Consider the following 26768-nt stretch of genomic DNA (forward strand, 5'->3'; position numbering starts at 1 on the left):
ATTAACGGAAGCCACACCAGTTGCTTGATAGAAAACTTGGATTCCTAGTTATTGTCTTTTTGTTTATTATGCTTTGGATTGATATTCTCCGTATAATGAGCTATCGATTACTGAACATCCTTTTGATCAAACTTGTTGACCTTATTAGCCATAGCAGAAGTGGCCTTGATTGAAGGCAATTTATCCTTCTCCTCCTTCTTTGCCTAAATCTCCACCTTCTTACCCATATCATATTTATGTACCAAGTATTTGACAAGTTGGCAATTTATCCTTCTACTCCTCCTTCGTCTAAATCTCCACCTTCTTACCCATATCATCTTTATGTGCCAAGTATTTGACAAGTTGATGACTAAGCAGGCTCTTTTTCTGTGGTCTCCATTGCTTTCTCTCCCCCCTCAATGCATGAGGGGAAATCTTTTGCAAAATGGCATTGCTGCCTACATGCATGGCAAGTATCAGGAAATGAGCTAAAATGCAATGGAATAACCATCTCAAAACCTTTGGGATCTATGAGCTCAAGTATGTTAGGTGGTTGAAAGCACCTATCCTAGAGAGTGTAAGCCTTTCTCTCTAGCTTAAGGGTTCCAAAGGAAGTGGAAACCATTGGAACATAAAGGAATTTGCCAAGTGTAGTAGGGATCTTTTCAAACTTTTCATTGAGCCACATAGGAAGATTGGGAAAGGTGATCCACATTAGGCATTGCGATTGAAGGGCTATATGACGAGAGAAAGAAGGAGACCACTGTAAGGTAAGAAGTAAGTTACCTCGAAACTTGGTAGAGTAACCCATGATCCAATCCCGCTTACTAGGAGCACCCAATAGAGCCATGTAAAAGCCTTTACCAAAACAACAAGCAAAACTGTATTAGAAATGCCCTTTCCTAACATGTTGTTGCAAACCACTGCTTGAATTTATCTTTTATGGAAGGGCACCCCATAAAGTAGGAAAAAACCCTAGTAATGGCAAAGTCAACATATCTCCTCCGAACTTTGTTGAAAGAGATCGGTACATTCACCTTGAGTGCGTACCTTCCTTCGGCAGTAGCCTTATCAAGACTCTGTTTGTTAATGGCACTTATCTCTCTTTTAATAGCTCTCTCAACCTCTACAGGATCCTCCTTTTGGCTGCCGATGCATAATCAAGTTCCATTCTAGTTGCATTTCCTTGAGAGCTACCCTCTCTTCTAGCAAATCCTCATCATTCTCAAGTGGGATGCTTCCCTTTGAAAGCTCCCTGCATGCTTGCCAGGTGTCCTTTGCATGTGTAACTTGACTCTCCCACTACTTGAATATGATACTTTTACCTCGTGTAGCCTCTCTTACTATGAACTTGAGCCAATGCAATGTAAATTAAACACGGTTGAACCAATCCAATAATCATGGAACTAGATTAAACACATTTGATTCTTGAACTAGCCTATAGGCATACCCATTGCCAAACGTTTTGGCGCTCCTTTAAAACGAGCGTCTAGTTCAAACGCATTTTTTTGTTGTTGCGCCTGTGTGAGTAATTCCACGGTTCTCGCGCTTAGAGAGAGAGAGCGAGAGAGAGAGAGATGTAACATACACAGACACAGACAGTTGCGACGAATCATCCCAGCGAGGGGGCTATGGAGGCCTGCTTGATCGACTGCGTCACGTCTTCTCTGAAGCTCTACATGTACCGAAATGCCACTTTCCTTTGCGAACGCCTGTATGCCGAGTACCCTTCCGAGGTGAGCGTCTCTCCGCATACTACAGGTGCACACTCTGTATCTCTATCTCGGTACAGATAGCTCCATGTAGCCCTGAACATGCACCTGTTTTTCTCGATTTGGCCGTAACTACGCATGGCTTATGCGCGCACACACAAATTCCAGACTCATCATGCCAAGTACTGAAGCAGATAGATTGCTATGATCCTCGTGTTATGTTGCTCAATCGCTTCCAAACCAGAGAATTGCTTCCTACAAGAAAAGCAATGCATCTGTTGTCGTCCGTCCAAAATTACTCACAACTTGTCCAGGATTGTAAGCCTCATATTATACATGTTACTTAAACACTTAGGTTATGCATTGTCAGCATAAGATTGTGCACTCGTAGCTGATGCTCTTTTGGTACGGTGACAATTGTTTCCGAGTTCATGGGTAGCATTATCATTTGCATAGGTGTGTGAGTTAGCTTCTCTTTTAATGTAACCATCAAGAGGTTAACTGAGTTTTTGAGCATCATGGAGTATGTGCTCTATTTGCACCTGTTGTCATATTGGTGCTGTCTTTTCTTATTTTTCTTCAGCCAAGTCTTCTCGTTGGATGTTTTTTACTTCCAACATGATACCTGAATGTAGTTACGCACAGGCAGGTCAGGATATAGCTAGCTTTTGACCATGTGTGCTTGATCTATCTACTGAATTTCAATCATAGCTGGGCATTGCACAGGTGTGGTTTGTCCAATCAGCTTTTCCCTTTCAAGTTTTGTGTAGTCCTAGTCTCTTTGTCTACTTAGGCTCTCCAGCCTCTAAGCTTCCTTTGCAACCAAGGAATGGTATTGTTTACTCTAGTCTAAGGTGGATTCATCAACAAAGCTGTTCCAACTATTTAAGGAAGCTAATACTATATTGGGGATTGTGTGGGGTTCTAACTTGCTACCCATACATGCAAGGGAAAAAGATTGAGAGAGTTGAAGAAAGAGGGCTGACATCCTAATTTGTGGCAGCTCAAGGTTAGATGGTTGGTTGATTGTGTTAGTCTGCTATTTTTAGTCAGTCAGTCTGTCATCTCCTGGATGTGAAGTCTGTTTGAGTCTGACAGAGACATAGGAGCTCTGACTGTGTTTTTCCTAGATTAGTCAAGCAGTTTTGAGTTTCTGCAGCCAGTTTCCAGCCCCAGCCACCTTCCGCCTGCTCTAGGGGTGCCATGTCAGCATTATCGTTGCCACGTTAGCATTTTCAGCCTGTCCAGCTGCTGCAGTCCTGCTGGCATCTTCAGGCTGCAGTCACCAGTTTTTTGAGTTTTCAGCTACGAATAGCTGATTTACAGGCTGGGTAGATCATTTCTCTTTTCAGGTGCTTTGTTGATGGCTGCAGTCTCCTCCATCTCTGACGTGGACAGCAGGCTGGATATTCTCCATCTCCGTCACTGTCAGTGTTGCTGTCATCATTTCAGTCTGATCTGATGCCCTCAGTGATGCCTCGGGTTGTGTGTAGGGACTGACCAGTCCACTCTTTTTGTATTCAACATTCTTCTTCAGTCAGTGTAGATTTCTTTCCTTCACCTCTTGGGATGTGTATGTGTGTGTGTGTGTGTGTGTGTGTGTGTGTGTCTCTCTCTCTCTCTCTCTCTCTCTCTCTCTCTATTTGTGGTTCTCTTTTGTTGTGCACTCTCACATGGTATGATTGCTGAAGTGCGTACATGGAGCATAGTAACAGGGAACAGCTGTCTTGGGCCCTCGAAATGTGGAAATGCCGTCTCGGAGAGATATGTTGAAGGGACCCCAAAATAGGATGGGGTACGTCTCCTATCCCGTTCCCAACAGCTGTCCCCTACCTCGTCCCCTTGTCTTGTCTCCTAGTAGGGCTTTTTTTTTGGGTGGATGGGTGGATCTTTTGGAGGGTGTTTTTTTTTTTGTGGGCGAGTTTTTTAAACTTCTTTCAAGGACTTTCCCTTTCGTCACACATACACATACACATACACATACAAAATCAACATACTCTTGTATGAAGCCATATCAGATCAGCCCACATTACACATGCAATTTTTCTACACTGGAAAATACATGTATACATGCATGCACATGCACATGCTCTTTGGTAGTATACATTTACCCACCACATCGCATGCATACATTTGAAAATGCTATTTATGTATGTCATCTCATTTCCTGTATCCGTTCCCTACTTTTGGCCATTCCTTGTCCTCGAACCCATCCTTATCTCCATTCTTATCCCGTGTTCCATGTTACTATGACATGGAGTTACCCCTTTGATAGGAGATCCCTTGGGCTGAAAATTGTAGATTTTCAGCCATTTTCCCCTTGCTAAAGATATAGATTTTTTATGTTCTATTGATCCATATGATTTGGGTGGGCTATCTACAGTTCTTTTTTCATAGAGATATAGCTGATCTCTAGTGTTCGGGACCGTTTACAACAAAACATAGCTTTTTGTGGGTATTTGCAAGTGTTGAAGATGTCTTATCAGTGGTTTAATGGCTTTGATGACTTTGACGAGGAGATCTCTTATCACTTCTTTGAAAGATAGTGGGATTATCAAGAAGGCTGGCAGTCTCCAAGCTTTATTGTGTGATCTTACTATTTGGATCACCATTCTTCTTTTCCTTCTTTCTCTCTCCATGTTTTCCATAGAGCCCATTCTATTGGCTTTAAATTGCCGCACATGGGACCATCGATTCAGGTACTTGTTTTTCCTTCTCTACCCAAAGAGGACAGGCTAGATGGTTCCAACTATTCGCTTCGGTTGTGTAAGGTGGATGTATCCTTGATACGTTTGATCTTTGGGAGCTTGTTTTCCTATCCCATAGTACGGGAGGGTTTTGGAAATGGAGGAAATGGAAATAGGAAAAACCAAAGTTTTGGAGTTTCAGTCAAATTTTGAAAATGGAAAAACGATTTTTCGGTTAGTACACTAAAATAAATATTGTATTATGTGGATATGTAAATATATCAATGCCTACAACAACATGTATCCAAATTTCATACAAAACTTTGAGTCTTCATGTCATATGATTGAAGTTATGATTCATTAAACATGTCACGACTCACGAGTGAAGATTCAGGAGTCAAGACTCAATGGTTGAAACTTAAGATAGCTTAATACAATTAAGACTCAATTTTTAAAACTTAAGGCAACAAAATGAATTATAATTTATGACTCATGAATCATCTACGATTTGAAAAGCAATGAAAATTGACATCAAGAACAGTGGAGATTGATATCAAGAATAGTGGAACGAGATGCATAATAAGTGAAATTAAGATACAACGATACATATAACTATGTCATTTGAATATTTTGTCAAAACTCCAAAGTCTAGTGAGCATTGAGCATTGTGTACCAGTCTCTAGATTCTAGTTAAGTATTAACATCAATGAACAATTGGCAACTGCACTGTGCAATACTAAATTGACTCTTGTGCATCATGAGTCATGACTCATCTGGACTTTGAGGATCTGTGCATCATCTACTCATTCGACTTCAAGAACCAGATTGAGAATTTGGTAAAGCAACCTTAGCCTTAGCTTCAGACTTTGGCTTTGACTTTGCCTATGATATATGACCATGTGTGGCCCTCACTCTAGTGGCTCTAGCTCTCCTCTGTGCAGGAGTCTTACGTAGCGGTGTCAATAGCTCCTCCTGTGGTATCTTTAGGATGTCATGTACCTTCTCTATATCAATCTTGTCAACATTCACCTGTAAAAGTGAACGAGATAAAGATATGAGAGAAGATTCAACATGTTCAATGCTCATATATATCACAATTTACAATCCAACTTCTAAACAATGTTAAGTGTCGAGGTGAAAAAGTTAATTATACATAATACTAATCATTACCAATTTACTGGTGAAGGCTCAAGGGATAGAGCGGTTTTCTTAAGAAGCTGGAGAAGGCAATGGCAAAATGCTAAATGCTCTAAACTAGCCTTTTAGGTAACTTGAAAAGCCTGTCAAACGCATGTAGGTGGCTTTGAGTGATCCAATGTTGCTCTTTTTCTATAAATTACAATAAATTCATTGATATACAAATGGGATTAATTTTCTTTGCAATTCAATCTTTACCTCCTCAAACTATGCCTTGTTTTGCATACATAGAAGTAAACTAGTCAACACTATAAAAGACTCTTTATGTGCCATGAGACTTTTTGGGTTCTTGTGGTTTGTAACCATTAACTTTCAAAAAATTTGCAAGTTTATGGCCTACTTTGATGTATACAATAAGATTTTAGGTAATTCTAAAAGTTTAAGTACATTAGTAGTCAGACTAAGTAGTAGTAGTGCTATTAAAGCTAGTTTGCCATTCTATTTGTTTCACTTGGAAATTATCTCCACTAACTTAATTTTCAAATAAAGTTAAAAGATTTTCACAGTTAATATTTAATAAATTACATCAAAGATATTCTCTTATTATCCATTAGGAAAAACACTCACAAACAATCTATTGAAAAACCATTGTTGACTACCTAGTCAAGGTTGTTTCTCTTTTTAGTGTGAAAGAGGGCCCATGTGCTCTAATTTCTCTTAGTAGACCTTGGATTACAATCTTGTGAGAGGTCACAAATAGCAATGCGTTTACATTAAAATTTAAGAGATTGAAGTTAAGTATTGGCAATTACTAATATGCAAGCTGCAAAATCAACATTTAAGTGGGCAATAATGGAACCCATTACCTAGGTTGCATAATGCATTAGATTTTCAAGATTCAAACTAAAAATTTACCAGTTACATACTAAAGTAGAGCATGATTGTTGTATTTTTTCCACCAAGAGATAGGTTGAAGTTATGTCTCTTGAAGCCTAGTTGTGGGTCGGCCAAAATGAAAAGAATGATTACAGAATGCGAGCAAATCCTCCTCTATTCTTGTCATCATATCTATATCGTCCCTTGTGAGATGTCTCATGTATTCCATGAAGCCTCCCTCTAACTCCTTGCTAGTGCACTACTTGTTGTGTCAAGGGATGCAAGATATCTGCGATAGCATGGATTGGTTTATGGAATCAATCCCATTGTACATTCCACACTGCACGTGAAACTAACCTTCCTTCCGTGGATGGGGGAAAGGCTGGGAGATGAGAGAGAAAGCTATAGAGAGAAAATTTAGAGTTTTGTCGCGAAGAATGATTGAAAATCAGTCAAATGCAGCTATTGTCCTTCCACAACAGGTTGTAGATGCAAAGAAATGAAGGAAATCAGTCATTTATTGCTGCTACCCTATCTTAACAGCCTGTAGATGCTGTCACTTGTTGTTGATTGGTCTTTTCCTACCCTTGACTGTGTCAGAAGGTCCTCCAATGGTTGCAAATCAAATCGGCAGCATCTCTCTCTCTCTCTCTCTTGTAGGCTGAATCCACTAAAAATGCCTCTCTAGTCTCTAAAGACGTTTTTCAATCTTGCATGGGTATTTTTGACAAGTGGTAGCCTTCTCAAACGGTTTTTCCAGCATTATCCATAAAATATTAATTTTCAGTCTTTAAATATTGAAAATTAATCTAATAATTATTTTGATACCTTGAAAAATACTATGACTAGCCATTAATTAAATTGACTCGGCAACTTTCATTCTGGAGTGTCTCAATATCATCTTTGATCATCAGATTAGCGTTAGGTACCATTATATGTCACTTCTCTAGTGTTACCAATTGACACTTATGGCCAAATGAATGACCTAGGTCAACAATTGACCTAGATATTACTAAGTACTATGCAATATAACTTATAGCATCTTTTGTCTTTAACATCTCGTGATTTCCTCGGATCTCGGGTTTGTAAATTGTGAGATGGAAGGATCGAGGTGCAGTCGGGATTTAGTAGACAGTATGAGAGTGAGAGACAGAGTTGAAGCACGACACCCAAGAGAATAGACTGAAAGAGTGTAACCTGAAAGTACAAAGTACAACCCTTAAACCTTAGGGTTGTAGGGGGTGTTCACACCCGACACACACTAAGTGTCCATAAGTATGTAACATAAGCACATAATCTCATGCGACAATAAGACTATAAGTCTGGGGGAAAAAACCTCTCCTACCGAGAGTAAAAAGTGCCCCAGTGTCCTACTAATCACCGACACTCCCATATGAGCGTAGGCGTAAGTGAGGCGTGAATCAAATACCCAACAAACCCCCTTGGAGTGAAGAGTGATCAAGAGTACAAGGATCATCCGCCACCAAAGGATATCAAATTTAAAGCATCGCGAAATGCTTCAAATTTGTCACGAGGAAGAGCTTTGGTGAAGATGTCTGCCACATTACTGGTGGTAGGACAATAGACAAGGCTGATATCGCCTGCATGTAGCCTCTCTCTGACAAAGTGATAATGGATCTCAATGTGTTTCGTGCGGGCATGAAACACTGGGTTCCGTGCCACTGCAATGGCACTCTGACTGTTAGTGAACAAAGGAGTAGGCTCTGTAACAGATACATCCAAATCAGCTAGCAAGCGTCTAAGCCATACGCATTCAACTGTGGTAGTGAAAGCTGCCTTGTATTTAGCTTCACATGACGATGTGGCAACAGTGGATTGTTTTTTGCTAAGCCAAGAAATGCAAGAAGAGCCAATAAAGAAACAATTGCCACTAGTGGAGTGACGTGTATCATAATCACCAGCCCAATCAGAATCATTGTAAGCATGTAACTGCAGTGGTCTCCCCTTGGCATAAAGCAACCCAAGAGATCGAGTACCCTGCAAGTAGCGAAAAACATGCTTGACAGCTTGCCAATGTGACATATGTGGTTGATGCATATACCTGCTCAAAGCTGAAACTGCAAATTGTATGTCCAGCCTAGTGTTGCATAGATAGATGAGACATCTAACTGCAGAAGCATATGTATGTATATCAAACAAATCACTGTCATCATGTAATGACAGTTTCAGTCCAGGTTCCATGGGAGTACAAACTAGCTTGCAATCCTGTAAGCCAAACTTCTCAAGAAGCTGCCCAATATACCTTGACTGTGATAGCCCAATACCTCGAGCATTATGTATGAACTGGATGTCCAAGTAGTAATGCAAAACTCCCAAGTCAGACATGTCAAAAGTTTGTTGCAAATTTTGTTTGAATGCTGAAATCTGATCAGCATGTGTTCCAGTGAGCAAAAGGTCATCAACATAAAGACATATAATCAGCATAGATCCCCCTTCTTTACATACGTAAAGGGTAGACTACCATATAGTGCCTTTTTGAGCTTGCCTACCAAATGTTCTGAGCCTTCAACTGCAAAACCAATGGGCTGCTGTACATAAACTTCCTCGTGAAGTTCCCCATGTAAAAATGCAGTCTTGATATCTAGCTGATGCACTGTCCAACCATAATGTGCAGCCAAAGCAATCATAGACCTGATGGTCGTCATACGGGAAGTAGGAGCAAACGTCTCCTCATAATCAATGCCCTTTTTCTGTGCATAGCCTTTAGCTACAAGCCGTGCCTTGTATTTATCAATGGATCCATTTGCTTTCCTTTTCAGTTTGTAGACCCATTTCGTTCCAATGGCTTTCTTCCCAAATGGCAAGGACACCAAATCCCAAGTTTGATTCTTAGTAATAGAATCTAATTCAGCTTGCATAGCTGCCATCCAATGCACACTGTGTTGTGCATCCTCATAACATTCAGGCTCTTCATTATCAAAAGTACTTGCTGCCATAATAAACTCCATGGTATGTGCTGAATCATGCAAACGAGTTTGCCTTCTAGTACGACCAGCCATGGGTGCATCCAAAGGACTATCTTGCATAGTGTGCAAATACCATCTAGGTAGCTGTCTAGCATCTTGACTGTGTGCAAGCTCTTGCTGAATTTCAGTTTCAGCATGATGCTGAATATTCCGATCAGCCAATGGCTGAATTTCTGCACTTTCCGTAGGAGCAGCTGGCTGAACATTAGGTTCATTTTCTGAAGCTCCAGCTGAATCACCAAAAGTAATGGGTAGCGGCCCTTCAAAAACATCACGGGCAGCCTGATATGTGTCCAAACCAGCCAAGGATAATTCTGATTTTTCATCAAAAACAACATCCCTGCTGCTGACAAAAACCTTATTTGTAATGGGATCATATAGTCTGTAGCCTTTGCTGCATCATACACTTTTGACTTTTTTTTCAAACAGTAGACCCAGCAAAAACGTGTAAAGTCATCAATAAATGTCACAAAATAATAACAACCGCCCAATGACATGGTCTGCATAGGCCCACAAACATTTGAATGCACCAACTGCAATCTGGTTGTTGCTCGGAAAGCAACATCACGAGGAAATGAGAAACGATGCATTTTCCCCAAAATGCATCCCTCGCATAAGTGCTCAGGAGGTCTCTCCAAGAGAGGTAAGCCTTCCAGCATCTGAGTACGGTGCAAAAGCATCAAGCTGCCAAAGTTTACATGCCCCAAACGAGCATGCCATAACTCCGCCTGTATCATAGCAGGAGTAAGAGTGGATGTCAAGTATGCCGACTGATCTACTGAAAGAGCATCCAACTCATATAAACCATGACACAAAGATCATGTTAAGACCAAAGTCATGCGTTCTTTATCTCTAACCATGCAACGGTCATCATCAAATGTGACCTGCAAACCACAACGTGCCAAAGAAGAAATAGAAAGCAAATTCTTCTTGATTCCAGGCACAAACAAAGCATCCTGCAGGCGGAGAATAGAGCCATCAATGGCTGTGAGCTGAATCTCCCCAATACCACGAACAAGGTATGATGCATTATTGGCACACTGTACCGATAACTGAAGCAAACAAATCTCTGCGAGATGTAATATGTCTAGAAGCACCATTGTCAAAGAACCAAGTGTTAGCATCCTCTGTAGAGCTAAATGCTCTATCGGCCCAAGAGATGTCATAACTGCAAGTGTAAAAACAATAGTCCCTGTCCACAACAAAGAACGCAGACTCACTAGCAGTGGAAGGAGTAGTAGAAACAGACATTCCTGACTCCTTCTCTTTGGCAATGCGCTTCTTGCACTCAGTGATATAGTGGCCGGGCTTCTTACAATAATGACATTTTCCTTTTTTAGCTTGCGTCCCCCCTTGTGACTGATTCTGCGATGTGCCCGAAGTGCCAGAACTCTGTGGAGCATTTTTCACCTTGCTGTTTTTGCCTTTCTGTCGTGCCACAAAAGCTTGCTCAAAGACTATAGCATCCACATCACTATTTTTCCGTGTTTTCTCCTCCTTTAGAAGCAAACTAACCAGCTGAATAAAAGTGAGTGGGTGCTCAGCAATCCTCATGGTGAGGTTCAATGCAGTATGAAAAGACAAGTACGAAGGAGGTAAGGAATTCAAGGTGGTGGATATCAACTGTGTATCCGAAAAATACTCATCTACATTCATGAGCTGCTCCCTCAAGTCCTAAATCTTATTTAAGTGATCCTGCATAGAATTACCCTCATGCATCTTCAAAGTTTCCAACTCTTTCTTCAAGAAAGAGATTCTAGTCTCATTCTTTCTTGCAAACATATGCTCCAAAGTCAACCATGCATCTCGTGAAGAAGATGCTGAACGAATGTGAGGGATGATGGACCGTTGAACTGCGAGAGCAATCAACGCAAGGCCTGTGCATCACGTGTATCCCAAGCTTTTTGAGTTGTAGTTCTTGGAGGAAGTGGCTGAGGTGGAGCGGGATGAGGTCCCCGTTGTCCACGTGCGCCATGGGGAGGAGGAGTAACGGGAGCTACAACTCCTGGTCGAGTTTCCTCTCCACTGACATAATCCCATAAATTCTTGGCCACTAATACATTCTTCATCATGAATGACTAAAGCGAATAGTTGTTTCCGTCCAATCTGTCTTCCTTGGATACATACGTAAAGACATCACCTCTCTGATTTGCCATGATGACAAATTTCCAAAGACAAAATGAGCAATGTCAAAGCAGTATGGACTGGAAATCTGCAAATTTCGAAACATTGCAGCAAACACGCTTCTGCAATTAATGTGCAAGGGTGTACTGTGTCAAAAAACTGTCTTTTAATGTACGCTTCCCAAGGTGCAAACAGTGCTCAGCAACACTGTTATATCAAAATCCCCAAAATTTTTGCCAAAATTTCTGTTAAAACAGTCTTTTTGTGATTGTACCAGCAATTCATATGCAACTGTCCTCAAAATACACAAAAGCCCCAAAATTTATGATGATCCAGTCCAAAAATTTGCATCAAATTTATCCCACATCTGTGCTGTGCTTGCCGCGTATAAACCTCCTCTTTCAGAGCTTTGTTCTGGGCTAAAATTCAAAATTTTTGTTTAAAATGTATCTGATGTGGAGCAGGCTGACGTGCTGGTCAAACGGCGTAGGCGGACTGCTGGTCGCTGGTCAAACGCAGGCGACAGTGCTAACGGTAGCAGGCAGGCGGCATAGGAAACGGGGCCCTGGCGTTTGACGATGTGGTCGACGAACCGTGCTGGCGACTGACGAGCGAACGACGCCTGGGCTGACGTGGACTGCGCTGACGAACAGCGCGCTGGCAGACGTCTGCGCCTGCAGCTAACATGATGCCTGGCGGGTGGCGCTGACCTGGTGGGTGGAGCTGCGCTGGCTCACTGACAGGCGCAGGGACAGGTTGTGTGCCATAGCAGGCGGCCACAGACAGGTTGCGCTTGGATACCACAGGTGGTGCTGGGGACTGGAGCTGGGCGCTATAGACTGCAAACAGGTGGTGAGCTTAGAGCTGAGCTCTGATACCAAATGTGAGATGGAAGGATCGAGGTGCAGTCGGGATTCAGTAGACAGTGTGAGAGTGAGAGACAGAGTTGAAGCACAGCATCCAAGAGAATAGACTGAAAGAGTGTAACTTGAAAGTACAAAGTACAACCCTTAAACCTTAGGGTTGTAGGGGGTGTTCACACCCGACACACACTAAGTGCCCATAAGTGTGTAACATAAGCACATAATCACATGCGACAATAAGACTATAAGTCTGGGGGAAAAAACCTCTCCTACCGAGAGTAAAAAGTGTCCCAGTGTCCTACTGATCACCGACACTCCCATATGAGCGTAGGCGTAAGTGAGGCGTGAATCAAATACCCAACATAAATTTACTCTAATCCCAATTACAACTCACATGTGCAACATTTGCTTAACCATGTGATTAAAAATTAATCCACATGTTAAGTGAGGTTTCAAAAATACATGTCCTCATGATAGCATGAATCTCCTCAACCTTTGAGAGTGAAGGATGATGGATCATAGATAAAACAAGTTAAAAACTTAGATGTTAGAATAATGATCAAGTCGTTAACACTAAATAATTACATGTGTAAAACTTAAACAATAACTTGCTTGTCTTGACGTAAAAAGCTGTTGTGAAATAAGGCCTTGGTAATTTTATCCATATACTCATATAGAAAGCCCAAAGAACTTTCCTCCATATCGATGATGCTCAATACAGTGTAAATAGGAGTGAGACTTTTCACCAATGCTTTTGTCTCAACCCACCAACTCTCATTTAAAATATTGTACCTAAAAGTAAGAGCCTTTGGAGACTCTTTCTCACTCCATATTAGCCATTCTTGGCATGTAATGGCCTGTATTAAATTTGGACGGACCTATATCGATCTCTCTAATACATAAATATATAAGCAAATTTAGTGGTGGTAGAGGGCTTCAATAGCTTAAGTGTGCTATTGGCTCGAAACATGCTTGTGACGGATGGCCTCTTCTTTACAAATCTTACCATGCTTGTTGCCATCTTGAAAATGTTATCCGCCCAAGATACTTGCCCAACATATTCAATAAGCAAGTCAAGGCAATGGGATGTATATGGAATCTACACTATGATAGGAAACTCCTTCTCAAGCATACGTTCCATAGATACACAATTGCTTTCATTATTTGTCACCACTTGTACCACATTTTGGGCTTCTATATGACTTGCCCAACATCTTTAATAAGCAAGTCAAGGCAATGGGATGTACATGGAGTCGATACTATGATAGGAAACTCCTTCTTAAGCATACGTCCCATAGACGCACAATTGCTTCCATTATTTGTCACCACTTGTATCACATTTTGACTTTTACGTCCATGATGACGTGTTAGATGTGCTCCCAAATGAAAGCTTCTATGATGGTAGACTTGAGACAGAGGCATCGATGGCCTTAATTAATATGGTGCCTTTGCAAGAAGATACCAAAATATTGTAAACATTTCTTTGATGCATATTTGACCATCCATCGCATAATATTGTGCATCTATATTTTGCATGTCTCCTTCAAGGGCTCCAATTGAGTCTCAATGGATGCTTTTTTCTTTCAAAGCTCCTGTGTGCGCAATGCATTTGTGGATGGGCCTTTCCACTTACATCCTATGTGGCTCACTGCCTTGATTGTCTTCTTTCATTGATGTGTAGTTGCCACATTGAAAGGGATAGCACACCTAATAAATAAGCGTGTGAGTTTTCTAGTTACCTCTACAATTGCTTGCCTTTGAAGTCCTGTATGGACACTTGCATTATGCAAGGAGTCCTTTTGCCCACCACTACTAGAAGATGGCAACGGGGTTCTTTTTGCACTTGGACCTAATACGAATATGGATGCACTTCTTTTTTGATGGCCACTAGCACCTCTAATTTGGCTAGCGCTACTAGGCCCACTAGCCTCTCCTTACCCCACTGCACTTCATTAACCCGATATGGTGTTGGATGAGAGGATTCATCCTCTTCTAGTGCAATATCCATATGCTTTCAGTGTCAAAGATGGAGACTTACCGTTACTTCTGTTGGTACATTTTTTGCAAGGCCGGATGTCTTTGTTGGAAATGCATGCCAAGTGGTCTCTCATGCATCTTACGCTTCTTGATTTCTTCAATCCGCAATAGTTGCACTGCCATTTTGATCCACTAGAGTCCTCGTATCCCTTGATTGGAGTGATGTGCCTGCAAAATGGATCCAGCGCCATGATTAGGGAATGGAAAATTGAAATTTGGAAAGAGGATAAGTAATAAGAATGTAGAAGAAGATTGAAGGAGGAGGAGAAGGAGGAAGAGGAGGAGAAGGAGAATGGAACTTGGAAGAAGAATAAAGAAAAAGGATGGAAGAAGAAGGAAAGAAGTAAGGAGGAGGACAAGCAGCGAGATGCAGGAGGTAGAGAGTAGGAGTGTAGCCTGTAGGAGATGAATACGCCGAAGACCAAGCAAAAATGTGAAACGAAGCCTGTTTTTTCCCTAGATAACCCGTTGCCCGTTTTCCTGCAGGATGTCAAAATGGCAGTTCCTTGTATCCGTTTTGCACTGAAACAGCCGTTTTGTTTCGGCAGCACCAAAACGCCATTTTGGGGTACTATGTCATACCCGTTCCTCATCACGCGGAGGATCCTCATGCGTGCGGCTCTTTGGGGTCGGCTCAATTCTTGAGCTTGATCCTTTCTTTTTACGATCTTACAGGATTCTGTTCTAGTGTATGTTCACAGGTTGAAGACAATGGAAGAAAGGATGAAGCTCTATTCTTGAGTTTGATCCTTTCTTTTTACGATCTTACAGGATTCTTTTCTATTGTATGTTCATAGGTTGAAGACAATGGAAGAAGTATGGTCAAAGCTTGCATCTTTGTATCACAAAAGGATGTTCGGTCACAGGATTTCTCTTGAGAAGAAACTTTGGGTGCTCAATGCTGGTGACTCTTCTTCCATGAAGGATCACTCCAAAGGTTGTCAAGGTAGTGGGCGAGAACATCTTTGTTGCTAGAAATAAAGTGCAATAGATTTGGGGCAATTTTCTCACTCTACCATACCAATTTTATGCTTGCCATCCATCACCAACTGCAGCCCATCATTTTCCAGCCCTAGGCGGCCTGTTTCCAGTAATAACCTTGTTGTTTGGAGGTCTCTATCTGCTACATCATCATAGCAGTTGATTAGCCTACGTTTTCAGCATCTTGTACAAAGTAACAGGTTGTTGCCATCTCTTCCACCAAGGGACTGCTGCAATACCTGCGTTTTTGCTGTTTAGCAGGCCGTCTACATCAGCAAACACCTCTCTTGTTATTGCTCAACAATTCTTTGCCTCAGATGATCAATTTTCAGCCTTCTTTAGTGGTACATTGTTGTGTTTACTAGATTTCAGCCTTCGATTGTTGTGTTTTGGTGGCTAGCCTGTTGCCCTTCATTATTCAGCACTCTTTCGTCTCCAACATGTGGTTACAGTACTTGGGATTCGTCTCTGGTGGACATCACTCTTTGACACTACTGCTCTGCTCTTGGGCACTTTGTACACACTTCATGCATTTATAGTTTTCATTCACTTGAAAGTTGTGTTCTTTCTCTCTCCTGCTTGTGTTTGATTCTATGTTTGAGTTTTGAGTTTTGCTTTGAGGGTTTGGTTTGAGTTTTGCAGGTCTGTATCTATATCATTGTGTTTTTGTCGCGGTTGTACACTGTGTGTTTTCCCAAGAAAGCCGTGCAGGGGAGATATTTGCCACCTACATATCGTACACAAAAAATGAATGAGTTCTACGAGCTAAAACAGCTAGGACTCACCCTTGACGCATACTACTCTAAATTTGTCTCACTCTTAAAGTATGCGCCACAGATGGACACGACGCAGCAGGTGTCCAAATTTTGTGCAGGCTTAAATCCACCCGTAAATACCCGTCTTGAATCTATGCATCCGTCAGATCTTCAGGATGCACTCATTTGAGCGGCACCTATAATTCAGGAAGTGCAAGTTAGACCAAGGGGTAACAAAAATTGGTTCTATAGCGACCCGAACAGAGGAACATTCAGACCCCAAGTGAAGAGAGTTCAAGATCACAATCAGGGACAAAGGAAGAAAGCAAGGACAAATAACATCAACAACTTTGTTCCTACTCAAAGTAATGGCTGAAACCTCCGATGTTTCCACTGCAACGAACTCGGTCATTTCAAAAGGCAATGTCCCAAGCTCAGCGAGGGACATCGTCAAGGTGCAGGCCGCGGTCAAGGAGCCGCCACCCGTGGAAGAGGAAGAACTGCCTGCATTACCAATAGGCAAAGATGCGAAGCAGAAGAAGAGGAAGATCCGACTATGGAAGCAGAATTCGAAAGAGCGATAGTCCATGCCGCTTTACACAAGAAGGGGCCGAATCGCCAGTTCTCAGTGATTCAGACACCGTCGGACTATCAAGGTAAAGGTTTCAAAACCTTGATTGATTGTGGCAGTACACATTCCTTTATCTCACCAGCATGTGCAAACCCTAGCAGCCATTGCATAGTTTCCTTCGTCGTGGTTGTACGCTGTGTGTTTCCTCAGTGCAAACCCTAGCAGCCACTGCATAGTTTTCTTCAAAACTCCATCCGTTTTGGTGGCATGTCACACCACTGTCGGCATATGGAGGCTCACTTAGGGAGGGAATCTTGAGATGAGGAGATAGTGGACGGGTCTTGAGTCCTTGCATGATGCATAGATATGCGTCATAGTGCCGTGATCCATGTTCTATAGTCTAAGTTCTATCATTCTATGATGGCAAATGTACATATGTTTTTGTTTAGATGATACTACATGTATCTAGATTCTACTATCATATGTCTTGGACTTGCCACTAGGCATCACGATTCATTTAGTTGAGTCTTTACATAATGTATTTGGGTCTTGGGACGTATCGTTCCACTATCATGTATGATGTCCTCCTCAAGGTCTTTTAAGATTTCTAATGTCTATGTAGGTTGCAACCCTATTACTTCCTCGATGCTCATTGTTTGTAACTCAATATTTCACGTTCTTCAATCTTGTAATGATCATGTATGATGTAAATTGTAACATGTTCAAACTTCATAAATCGTGTGACGTGAGGGCTTGAAGTTTTGAGTGAAACTTTCGTAAATGGTGTTGTGGGCATTAATATGTTAAAGTTCCTATGTATGGGTTTAATATATTAAAGTACCTCTATATTGAAGTTTTCAAAATTGGTTAGAACTTGGAAACTCCATGTCTTTTTCGTCTTTGTTTTTGTTTTTGGTTCCCTTCGCCCTTTCCACAATGTGGGCCCTTGGTCTTTCCTTTAGACTTTTTGTTTTGTTCTTGTCTTTCTTCTCCTTCTTATTGCTCCCTCTTGAAGTTTACATAGCTACAAAAGGGTGATTGGTGGTTTTGGCTCTGTCGATACCAGTGTCTAGCATCCTACCCTAATATCACCGGCACAAGCTTCTTCAATGTGATGGTGTCTTGAACTCTGGAGGTGAGGAGATTGGTGTAGAAAACATCATACTTTGGAGGCAAACGCTATGCCAAGAGTGTACAACCATGCCTTTAGTTGACAATTTCTTGTAGAGAAATGTGAGATCATCCCATATCTCCTCCACTTTGTTGATATGGTTGTGCATGGTTGGGGAAGTAGCTACAGAAAGCTGATGTAGCCTAATCTTGAGAGTCATGTGATGTGTGAAGATCCAAACTTGGTGAAAGAAGAAAGTTGGATCCACACCTTCGATGTGGAGTGGATTCTTCAAACATGAACAAGTATTGAATCATGGTAACTCATAAAGGAAAAGGAATAGGGTCAAGTGTTGAGCCTATCTCAAAGAGTTGCATTATCAATAGTCGAAATTACTAGAGGGTGGATAGGGGTGGGGATAAAGTCCCATAAATTGAAGGTATCTAAAATGCACTTCACTTTGCAAGACCAAAAGGAGTAGTTGGAACCATCCAAATGCTCCATCTTAGGAAGTGAAGGATGAACATGCACTTGCATAGTGGGTGCCATGATGGCCAAGTGAGGGCCTTCAGTAGGAGCCCTTGTAGATACAAAGACAGAAGGGGTGGCGGGTGATTGAGGTGGAGTACAGTTTGAAACATGCTCAGATCGTCTTTCTCTGCTAGATTACCAATCTCTGTTGGATCAGTGATCCGATTTGCGGTCTTCTTCGTGTTGATCCTCACGATCTTTGCGATTGTGGTGACGATTTCTTGACGATCTATCTGATGACATCAGTCTTCAAACACATGATCTAGGCTTTGTGGGGTCTTCACAGTTCTCATCAGAACCATCAGGCCAGATGAAGCGGTGGGATGCCATCTATCCTTCTAGAAATATTTGCGAAGCTGATAACACATAGAAAGATGATGCATTTTGATGTTGAGCTAACTAAACGGAGGAGAAGTTAGATACGATGCTGCATTTTGTGTCAGAATGGCTTGTAGATGCTTCACAATTGTTGAAGCATTTGTTATCCTTACATGTTATGACCTCTTGCCACAGTTGTTGAATCTTTTAATTATATCTAAAAGGACGATGAAGTGGGTGATTGAATTACATGAATTTGAGTTCTCTTTTCTGGTTGAATCTTCAAGAAGAGTTAGTTTGGCTGAACTACTTGCTTATAGGGATGATCCAATACATGTGAAGCAAGTGAAGTCACAAAAAGAAGTAAAGGAAGAGGAAGCACTATATATATATATATATATATATATATATATATATATATATATATATATATATATATATATATATATATATATATATATATATATATATATATAGTTTTTTGCTGGGTCTTATCAAAGGACTCATAACAGATCTTCAAGGGCATTGCTCTTTATGACTGTGCTGGGAAGAAGGTTACTCAATGGTATGTGTCTTTATGTGCCGAAAGTCACAATGAGATAGAGTACATGGCCCTTAAAAAAGGGTCATCCTTTGCTCTTGATATAGGGATCATCAAAATACAAACATTTGGTGATGTCTTATTGTAAGACAACTGCTTGATGTTTGACAGAGCAAAAACACTGCTCTAAAATAATTACGTGGAAGGGCAGAGTGGGTTTTAAATGAATTTGAAAAATGGTCGATAAAACACATCAATTGTAAGCAGAATGAAGAGGCACGTGCTGCAGCACAGCAAAATACTTCTTGGGTGGCAGCTTTATAGAACGTTTATAATTTATTTCATGGCAGGGAATTTTTGGAAAAAGAAAACTTTTTATCAGCAGGTGAATTTTGTGGAGGACTACAAGTGAATCAGAAGTATTCTTTTGCTAAGAAGGCAACAAAATACATTCTTGTGGGTGATGATTTGTATTCGAAGGGAGATGATTTGGTATTGAGGTGAGTACCCTGGAAAGCAAAACTGAAGTGGATTCTGGAGGCTAACCATAAAGATGTGTGTGGTGGTCATTTCGTTTTCAAAACCTCTAGTCAGAAGATCTTATTGGAAGGCTAAGTGTGACCATCCTTATCAAGAGATGCTGCACATTGGTGCAAGACATATATGTAGTGCCAATAGATGGAAGAAGGATCTTGAAACCCGAGTTAAGCATGCGTTTTTGTCTTTTGAAGTCTTTGAGAAATGGGGTATTGATGCAATTGGTTCATTGCCAATGATTGCAAAGCAGAAAAGCTATGTTCTAACTGCAGTGGATTACTCATCCAAATGGGCAGAAGCTCGTGCTATTCAACAAGTTAATGAGAAAGAGGTTGCCTAGTTTATCTGTGAAGACATGTATTTAAGTATGTTGTACCTTAAGAGATTTTATCTGACAATGGATCAGGTTTTAGAGGAAAGATTATTGAATACGTATGTGATAAGATTGGCATAAAACATAGGCAGACTACGTCTTGCTATGCTTTCAATAGCAAGTTTATCTTAATGATCACCAAGGCTATGAAGAGCTACGGCACCACTTGGGATTTGGAGTTTCCAGGATTTTTATGGGCCTAGAGGGTTACTATTAAGCGAGGGTGTCAGTTCTCTTCTTCCCATTTGGTTGATGGGAAGGAGGCTTTACTTCCTAAAGAAGTGGAGATACCTTCTAAAACGTAGCCTTTGTTGTTCCCAAAAAAATTTGCAGCCTTATCATTGCCCGATGAAAACAGAATCTTTGCTGCAGTTGCTTGATGTAAAACATGTTGTCTTGCTGCTCCTGCTGTAGGTTACAGATGCCTCTAACGTATACAGCATCGGGCCATGCTTTTGATAGACTTTGATGATGAGCACCAACTCTGGATGTTGTAGGAGTGCTGCAGCTGCAGTGGCTCAATGATCAGCTTGGAAATTATTTTTCATCAGAAATGCAGGTCCATAGTTCAACATCCCCACTATCAGCAACAATGAGGAAAACACACGCGATTTGCTTTGGCTCTGATACCATGAAAGAAAGCTCAAAAACAACACACACACACACACACACACACACACACACACACACACACACAGGGAAAGGCAAGAAATTTCCAACCTATTGGAAGAAAAATTGTTATTGAATCCTGCATCTAACTACCCATCTACTACAATAATATGAATATATGGTGGATGGTATAAACATGTTGAGTTGTTCAACTTATGTGGATTGGAAAGAGCAGCTCTTTGATTTGTGGAAGTTTAATTTTTTTGCGCATCACTTATGGGAGAACATTCTCGCATGTCTTGCCTTCATAAGATTGCATGCATGAGAGAAGTGACATACATGTTTTGATCGAATTTTTGGTGTTCATTCTTGAAAAGCTCACCCCTTCATGGCTTGGTTTTTCGAAGGCCTTTTGCCTTGTGTAATCCAGCTTGAGATAAAAAATAGCATGTATTAATGGCGTAATAATATATACGATTGATGGGATGCCACTCTAGGTGGATTAGTGTAACCATAGAAACATGGGATGAGGAATGAGGATGGGAGTGGATGTGGGGATGGCCAAATTCAGGGGATGGGCACAGGAGGATGGGAACTGCAGACAAAAAAATATAAAATGTGTTTAAAATTGTAAATGAATTTTTAAAGATGATATACAAGGAAGAGTATTTTCAACTTCAAAAACTGTTAAACCCTCAATATGTTATGTGGCAGAGAAGATGTCGAAGTCATTAAGTATGTATATGTGAGAAGAGTGCCCACGTGAACAACACCAAGCTGTCCCTTGGTCATTTGCTTTCCCGTCCTTGACAAGGGGATTTGTCGCCTAGCTGCGCCCTAGCCGTTCCCTTGTCAAAGATCATCCTCTTTCCTGTTCCCTTCCCCATCCCTAACAATAACCCTAGCTGTTCTGTGGCCGTCCCCTTGTCATGGACAGAACAAGGGAGGTCCCTCCAATTTGGGATGTGACCCCAAGCCAATTTCACTTTGCGACAGTGTTCTGATGTCCAGGGGCTTGTCCCCTCCATTCCCCATCACTATAAGTTAAAAAACAAGGGGTGTTCTATAAAGGTAGGCATTACCAAAATAGAGTTGGACATTTTATCTCAATGGCAGTCTGCTAGGGGTGGTTCAATATTCAACTCTTTCTTGTGTTATAGTTTATAAAGTGCCCTTGTAAACTATTGCAAAGATTCTTTCCCTGAAAAGAACGAATAATGAAATTGAAAAAGGTTCTCAACATTTCATATCAACACTAGCTCTTAAAAGTTCTATCCCAGCAATTTTCTAATCACTTCAGTTGTACTTGATGGCTTATTGCACATAACAACGGAACACAAATATAGAATGCTTCGACAAAAATTCTGGGATGATTGGTGTCTTACATTTTTTTCAGAGCAATCTGCATTTGCTTGCGACCTGCTACTTCAGAAGTAATCAAGCACACCGTGTCTATCACATTCTTAAAGGCAAGTCATGCTCTTTATTCATGTTGTAATGGCTGTTTGCTTGGAGTTTTTCAATCTTTTTTTATTTCTCTATTTGCTTGTCAATATCTAGTCTAATTGTAATATTTCAGTGTTTTGGATGATTTAGATCATTGCTTAATTTCAACCAAATGCTGTTCAGATTGCAGTAGACTTACTGTCAATATGGAATTCTCAAGCATACCACATGATTGTAAAACAATGTCCCAATATGCCTCTTCTTTTGGTTTGAGCCTTCTTTGCTCCTCTTCTTAGCTGATGGAAGTAGGATGCAACATTAACACTAACTGAAAGAAGTTGAGTTGTTTCCAGGAATTTAAAACTTTGATTTATATATGATAGTTTTTGTTTGGTCTCCAGATCCTGTGGTACTGCCATGAGTCATGTTTAAGGAGTTACAGTTGTTTTAGGCAGCTGTTGTCTGTTTTTGTTTGGGCGCAAGATTCTGGTACTGCCACAGTTTGTATTTATGTTTAAATTTGCTGAAGTGTTGGATATATCTACCATCAAGCTTGCTCCTTTGTATGGAGCATTCACTAATTTAATTTTTGTTTTCATGTTCTTGTTGGAGCCCTTTTTTTACATAACCATTAGATGCTAGATTATTATCTTCTAGATTAAAATTGTAGATTATGTGAGCTACCAAAAATGGCCTTCTAAATTTTCATATTTTTTTGGCTCATTAAGCAGCTGCAAAAAGGCATTTTTCCTTTTTTGTATGACATTGGAGACTTTTTCTAGCTCCAGCATGTTCTATAAAAGGGACTTAGTGTGCACATCACTTTCATCCCTCTTTCCACATTCTGTCCCTTCACCTTGATCATCGTCACTCCATCATCATCGTTACTCTCATCATGGGCTACTGTCCCCTTGCTGCAGGTTGCCACCCTGCCCTTGGTGCTACTGCCCACTTTCTTGGAGGTGCTGCCCCTGCTGAAAGACTGTTGTCCCATGCTGCTTGGGTGCTGCCAGCCTGTTTGGAGGTTTCTTCCACTGTTGCCAGCTGCTGACACTCCAGATCTGCTGCTTTTTGATCTGCAGCCTGCAGTTGTCATCATCAACTGTGATGTGGTTGCTGCTCAGCTGTGTTTTTCAGCCTTTGGGTAGCTTTGTGTTTTCTGCCTATTGCATCCATGACATCAGATTCATTATCTTTGTCATCAATTGACCCTTGGTTGTTGTTGTTGCGTTTTCATCACTCTCAGGTCCAGTCTACTTCATCTACATCATTCTTGGTGGTTCTTTTGCACTCAGTATTTGTACATGTAGGATGACACCCTTCGACACTCAGCCCGCTCCCACAAGAGTCAGCGGTTGTTCGACATCTTTGCTCCTTGTACCCACATTTGTATTCTCTTCATTCATTCATTCATTAGATACATCTTCTCAGTCTTATGTTTTGCATTTTGTCTGAGCATTTATTTTAGTATTCATTCATTCATTAGATACATCTTCTCCTTAGTCTTATGTTTTATATTTTGTCTGAGTTCAATGGGTCTTAGTTGTGTTTGTAGACTCTTTTTTGTACAGACCTAGCGAATCTCCACATGTATCATAGCAACTCCTCTTCTAAAGGGTATCTTGCCCGGCTACTATGAAAAGCTTGGTTTATATGAGTTTGCACAAATTACACGTAACTAATTCATAATGTCTTAGACATCTCCATCTTGGGATCCTATGGTGTCTAATCATGCCACTCCTTTGTTGGAGGACCTGAAGTGATATTATGGTTCTAACGTAGAGGACAACACATCTTTCTCCTCATCTTCTTTCAGTACATGTGGAGCATGAAGGGTTCATAGAGTACTTATGTAGAAGGTGTCCCGCCTATACTTCTCAATCTCCCCTTTACAGTCCACATGAGTTGTGCATTGACTCAGAGCATTCAGCCAGTGAGGCTGGCCACCTCTCCATGCAAGGAGTACACACCACTTTTCGAGATGACTGGCCATCCATTGTCTTCATCTCAACTTGGCTTGGTGTCAGGTTTGTATAATCCATTTGATTTGTATGAGCTGATATTGGTCTATGTTGCTGCTTCCATTGTGCAAGATCCAGCTGTAAGTTGCCATGGAGACTCGGAACATTATTAGTATGTTAATGTTGATAGAGAAGGCTTTAGAGGCAAGCACCTCCTATTTCATATGAGCATCTTGTTGGTGCTACTCATTCTCAATTCCTTCACGTCCTTTCCTCTTCAAATGATTGTTTATATTTTCTTCCTCATGCTTTTAGTAGCTTAAAGTTAGACTCCATACTTGCATAATCTACTTTAGGTCCTATTTCTTCTATGTCTAGCACATAGGCTTAGGATCTAATGTATCATCTCCAAGTTCTTGTTCATTTCTTCAAGTTAGATTCAATCATTCACATCCAGGTATTAGGTCTTCACTAGATTTTCGATTCTACCCATAGTGCATATACCTCTCTACACCTTGGTATTGCTAGCAAGCACATGTGTCATATATGGTCATCTTCTGCTTGTGAGCCTCAATTTGACTCAAAGGAGCACATTAGGATCTCTGACAAAGTCTTTGTCCATCATTTTATTTGTTCGAGATATTTTCAGTGGAGGTCCATTCTTGCCTTTGTTCTGCAGCTTGGTTTAATTTGTTTTGAGCAAGCATTTATGCCATGTGGTAGGACTCTAGGTGGCTGATTTGACCAGTCTGATCTGCATTTAATGTAGATTGGCCAGTTTGCTGGTTGGCCCATTTGTTGGTCACAACCAATTTATGGCCACCCCTCTCTTAATTGTCTCATGCATTTAGTCTTCATCGTTGTGCCAACCCTCATCATTCTATTTCTCATCGTCATGTATCTATTTGGCACCCTCATTGACACTTAGAGCTGCGTGTAGGGTTTGATTGAGACCAGCCTTGTTCCGTTCAGGTTTTTGTTAGATTGTTCCTTCATTCCACTATGTTTCTCGTCTCCTTTTCTTTGATTCCGTGTTCATTGTTCCTTTCTATTGTGTCATAGGTACTTTGTTATTGAGAATGCCAACATTGTACCTCCCATTTACCCTCAAGCGAGTGCACTTGCTTGCCTTGGTGTAGTTGTTATGTAGTCCTCTTATGCCCCCTTGATCTCTACCTTTGACCACTCAAACATGGGGATATCCAGATTCCATCCATTGTTTATGTCTACACGCTCCTTAGGCCACTCAAACATAGGGATACCCATCCCATTCTTATATTGTACAATCCATCCTCCTTGGGCTACTCTTACGATAACCAAGCCTATGCGTAGTCAACCTAGTTATGCATTTGGATCCACTATGTATAGCTCGTCAATGCATGATAGACACTTTAGGTCAATTCACAAGTGTGCTCCAATATCAATTCCTACCCTCCCTATTCATCACTCTTAACACCCACACTCTAGTTGCTATGGCCAAGAATGCCTTTAGTGACAATACTTGTTTTAATGGGTCAAATTTCATGACTTGTTGGAACCTCACTCAACAAGTGCTCGAGTTGTAGAGTCTTTGGGGCCTACTAGTTGGTCTAGAGGCTATGCTAGACCTCAACCTGACCACCTTGAGCACATACATCTATGAAAGCGTTGCAACAAGTGCTTGAGTCTTTTTGACTTAGTAATTGGTCTAGAGGCTATGCTAGACCCTCAACTTTTCCCACCGTGAGTATATTTGTCTATGAAAGGTTTACAATGCTACAATGAATGTCTCAAACACAACATTCTCCATTGGCAGCATCTAATTATTAGGGTCATCTTATTGAATGCTATATGCGGAGAAAGATCTAATCCAACCTGTCAATTTGGATCATTAGCTTTAAGAGGTCTCCATTAAGGAAGGGGATGATCTAAAGGTCTCAATGAAGCTGGATGATGATTAGGTCCTATTGTTTCTAAATATGATATCTATGAAATATTTTCGCTTTATGCAGCAAATCATCTCGTTATCCCAAATTGCTGACCTTTTATGAGTTTGAATGCTAGCTCTTGCATCATGCTAGGCTGCATGACCAACTCCAAAAAAAAGGACCTTCCTATTGCTTAAGAACTATCAAGACCGCAATCCAAGTCCAAAAAAGAACAATATCTCTTCTCTTGATGGAAACAACACAACTAAACCAATTTGGCTAGTAGATACTACAATCATTGCCAGCTCCTGGGTCATGTGAATGAGTAGGCTGGCTCCAAGGCTAGGGTTATCCTTCTAGACCTTCTCCCCAATAGACGTTGGGTACACCCACAAGTCGTACTGTCCTTGGGCAGTGAAGAAGGGTTCTTGCTCTTGCATCTGCACTTGCTGCTTCCATTCCTCTCGTTTTACACCCAACCTAGTGGTGATTGGTTGGTGATGTGGCATATGGATAGACTCCTTAGTCAGCACCTTTTAGGATAGTTGAAGATACGGTTGACTGGTCTTGCATGCCATTCACAATGGACTTCATACCACAGGCTCATCCAGCCACCTTGATCAGTTTGGCTTCTCCCATTGTCACGACTTTCCTTAGCAGAGATCCACTGAAGGGCATGCACAATGCTGGCCTTACCTTTAGGCTAGCACCTTCTAGGTACCTTA

At 41.1% G+C, this 26768-nt stretch overlaps 1 protein-coding gene across 2 annotated transcripts in view; it reads left to right on the forward strand.

The window, feature by feature from the left end:
- Positions 1-1480: 1480 nt before the first annotated feature.
- The window catches only part of HBT (CDC27 family protein), a 135112-nt gene continuing 109824 nt past the window's right edge, over positions 1481-26768 (forward strand). Inside the window, exons 1-2 of one of the 2 annotated variants that reach the window (XM_087692847.1) lie at positions 1481-1715; positions 22126-22198. In XM_087692847.1, the coding sequence (XP_087548973.1) occupies positions 1611-1715; positions 22126-22198 (178 nt within the window). In that variant the 5' untranslated portion in view covers positions 1481-1610. Of the gene's footprint in view, positions 1716-22125; positions 22199-22402; positions 22443-26768 lie in introns of those variants that run through there. The other variant, XM_087692848.1, reaches the window with a different exon arrangement.

The sequence above is a fragment of the Lygodium microphyllum genome, chromosome 14 (genome assembly GCF_053477565.2).
Source record: "Lygodium microphyllum isolate KBCC chromosome 14, Lygodium_microphyllum_v1.1.10, whole genome shotgun sequence".
Taxonomy (NCBI): Eukaryota; Viridiplantae; Streptophyta; class Polypodiopsida; order Schizaeales; family Lygodiaceae; genus Lygodium; species Lygodium microphyllum.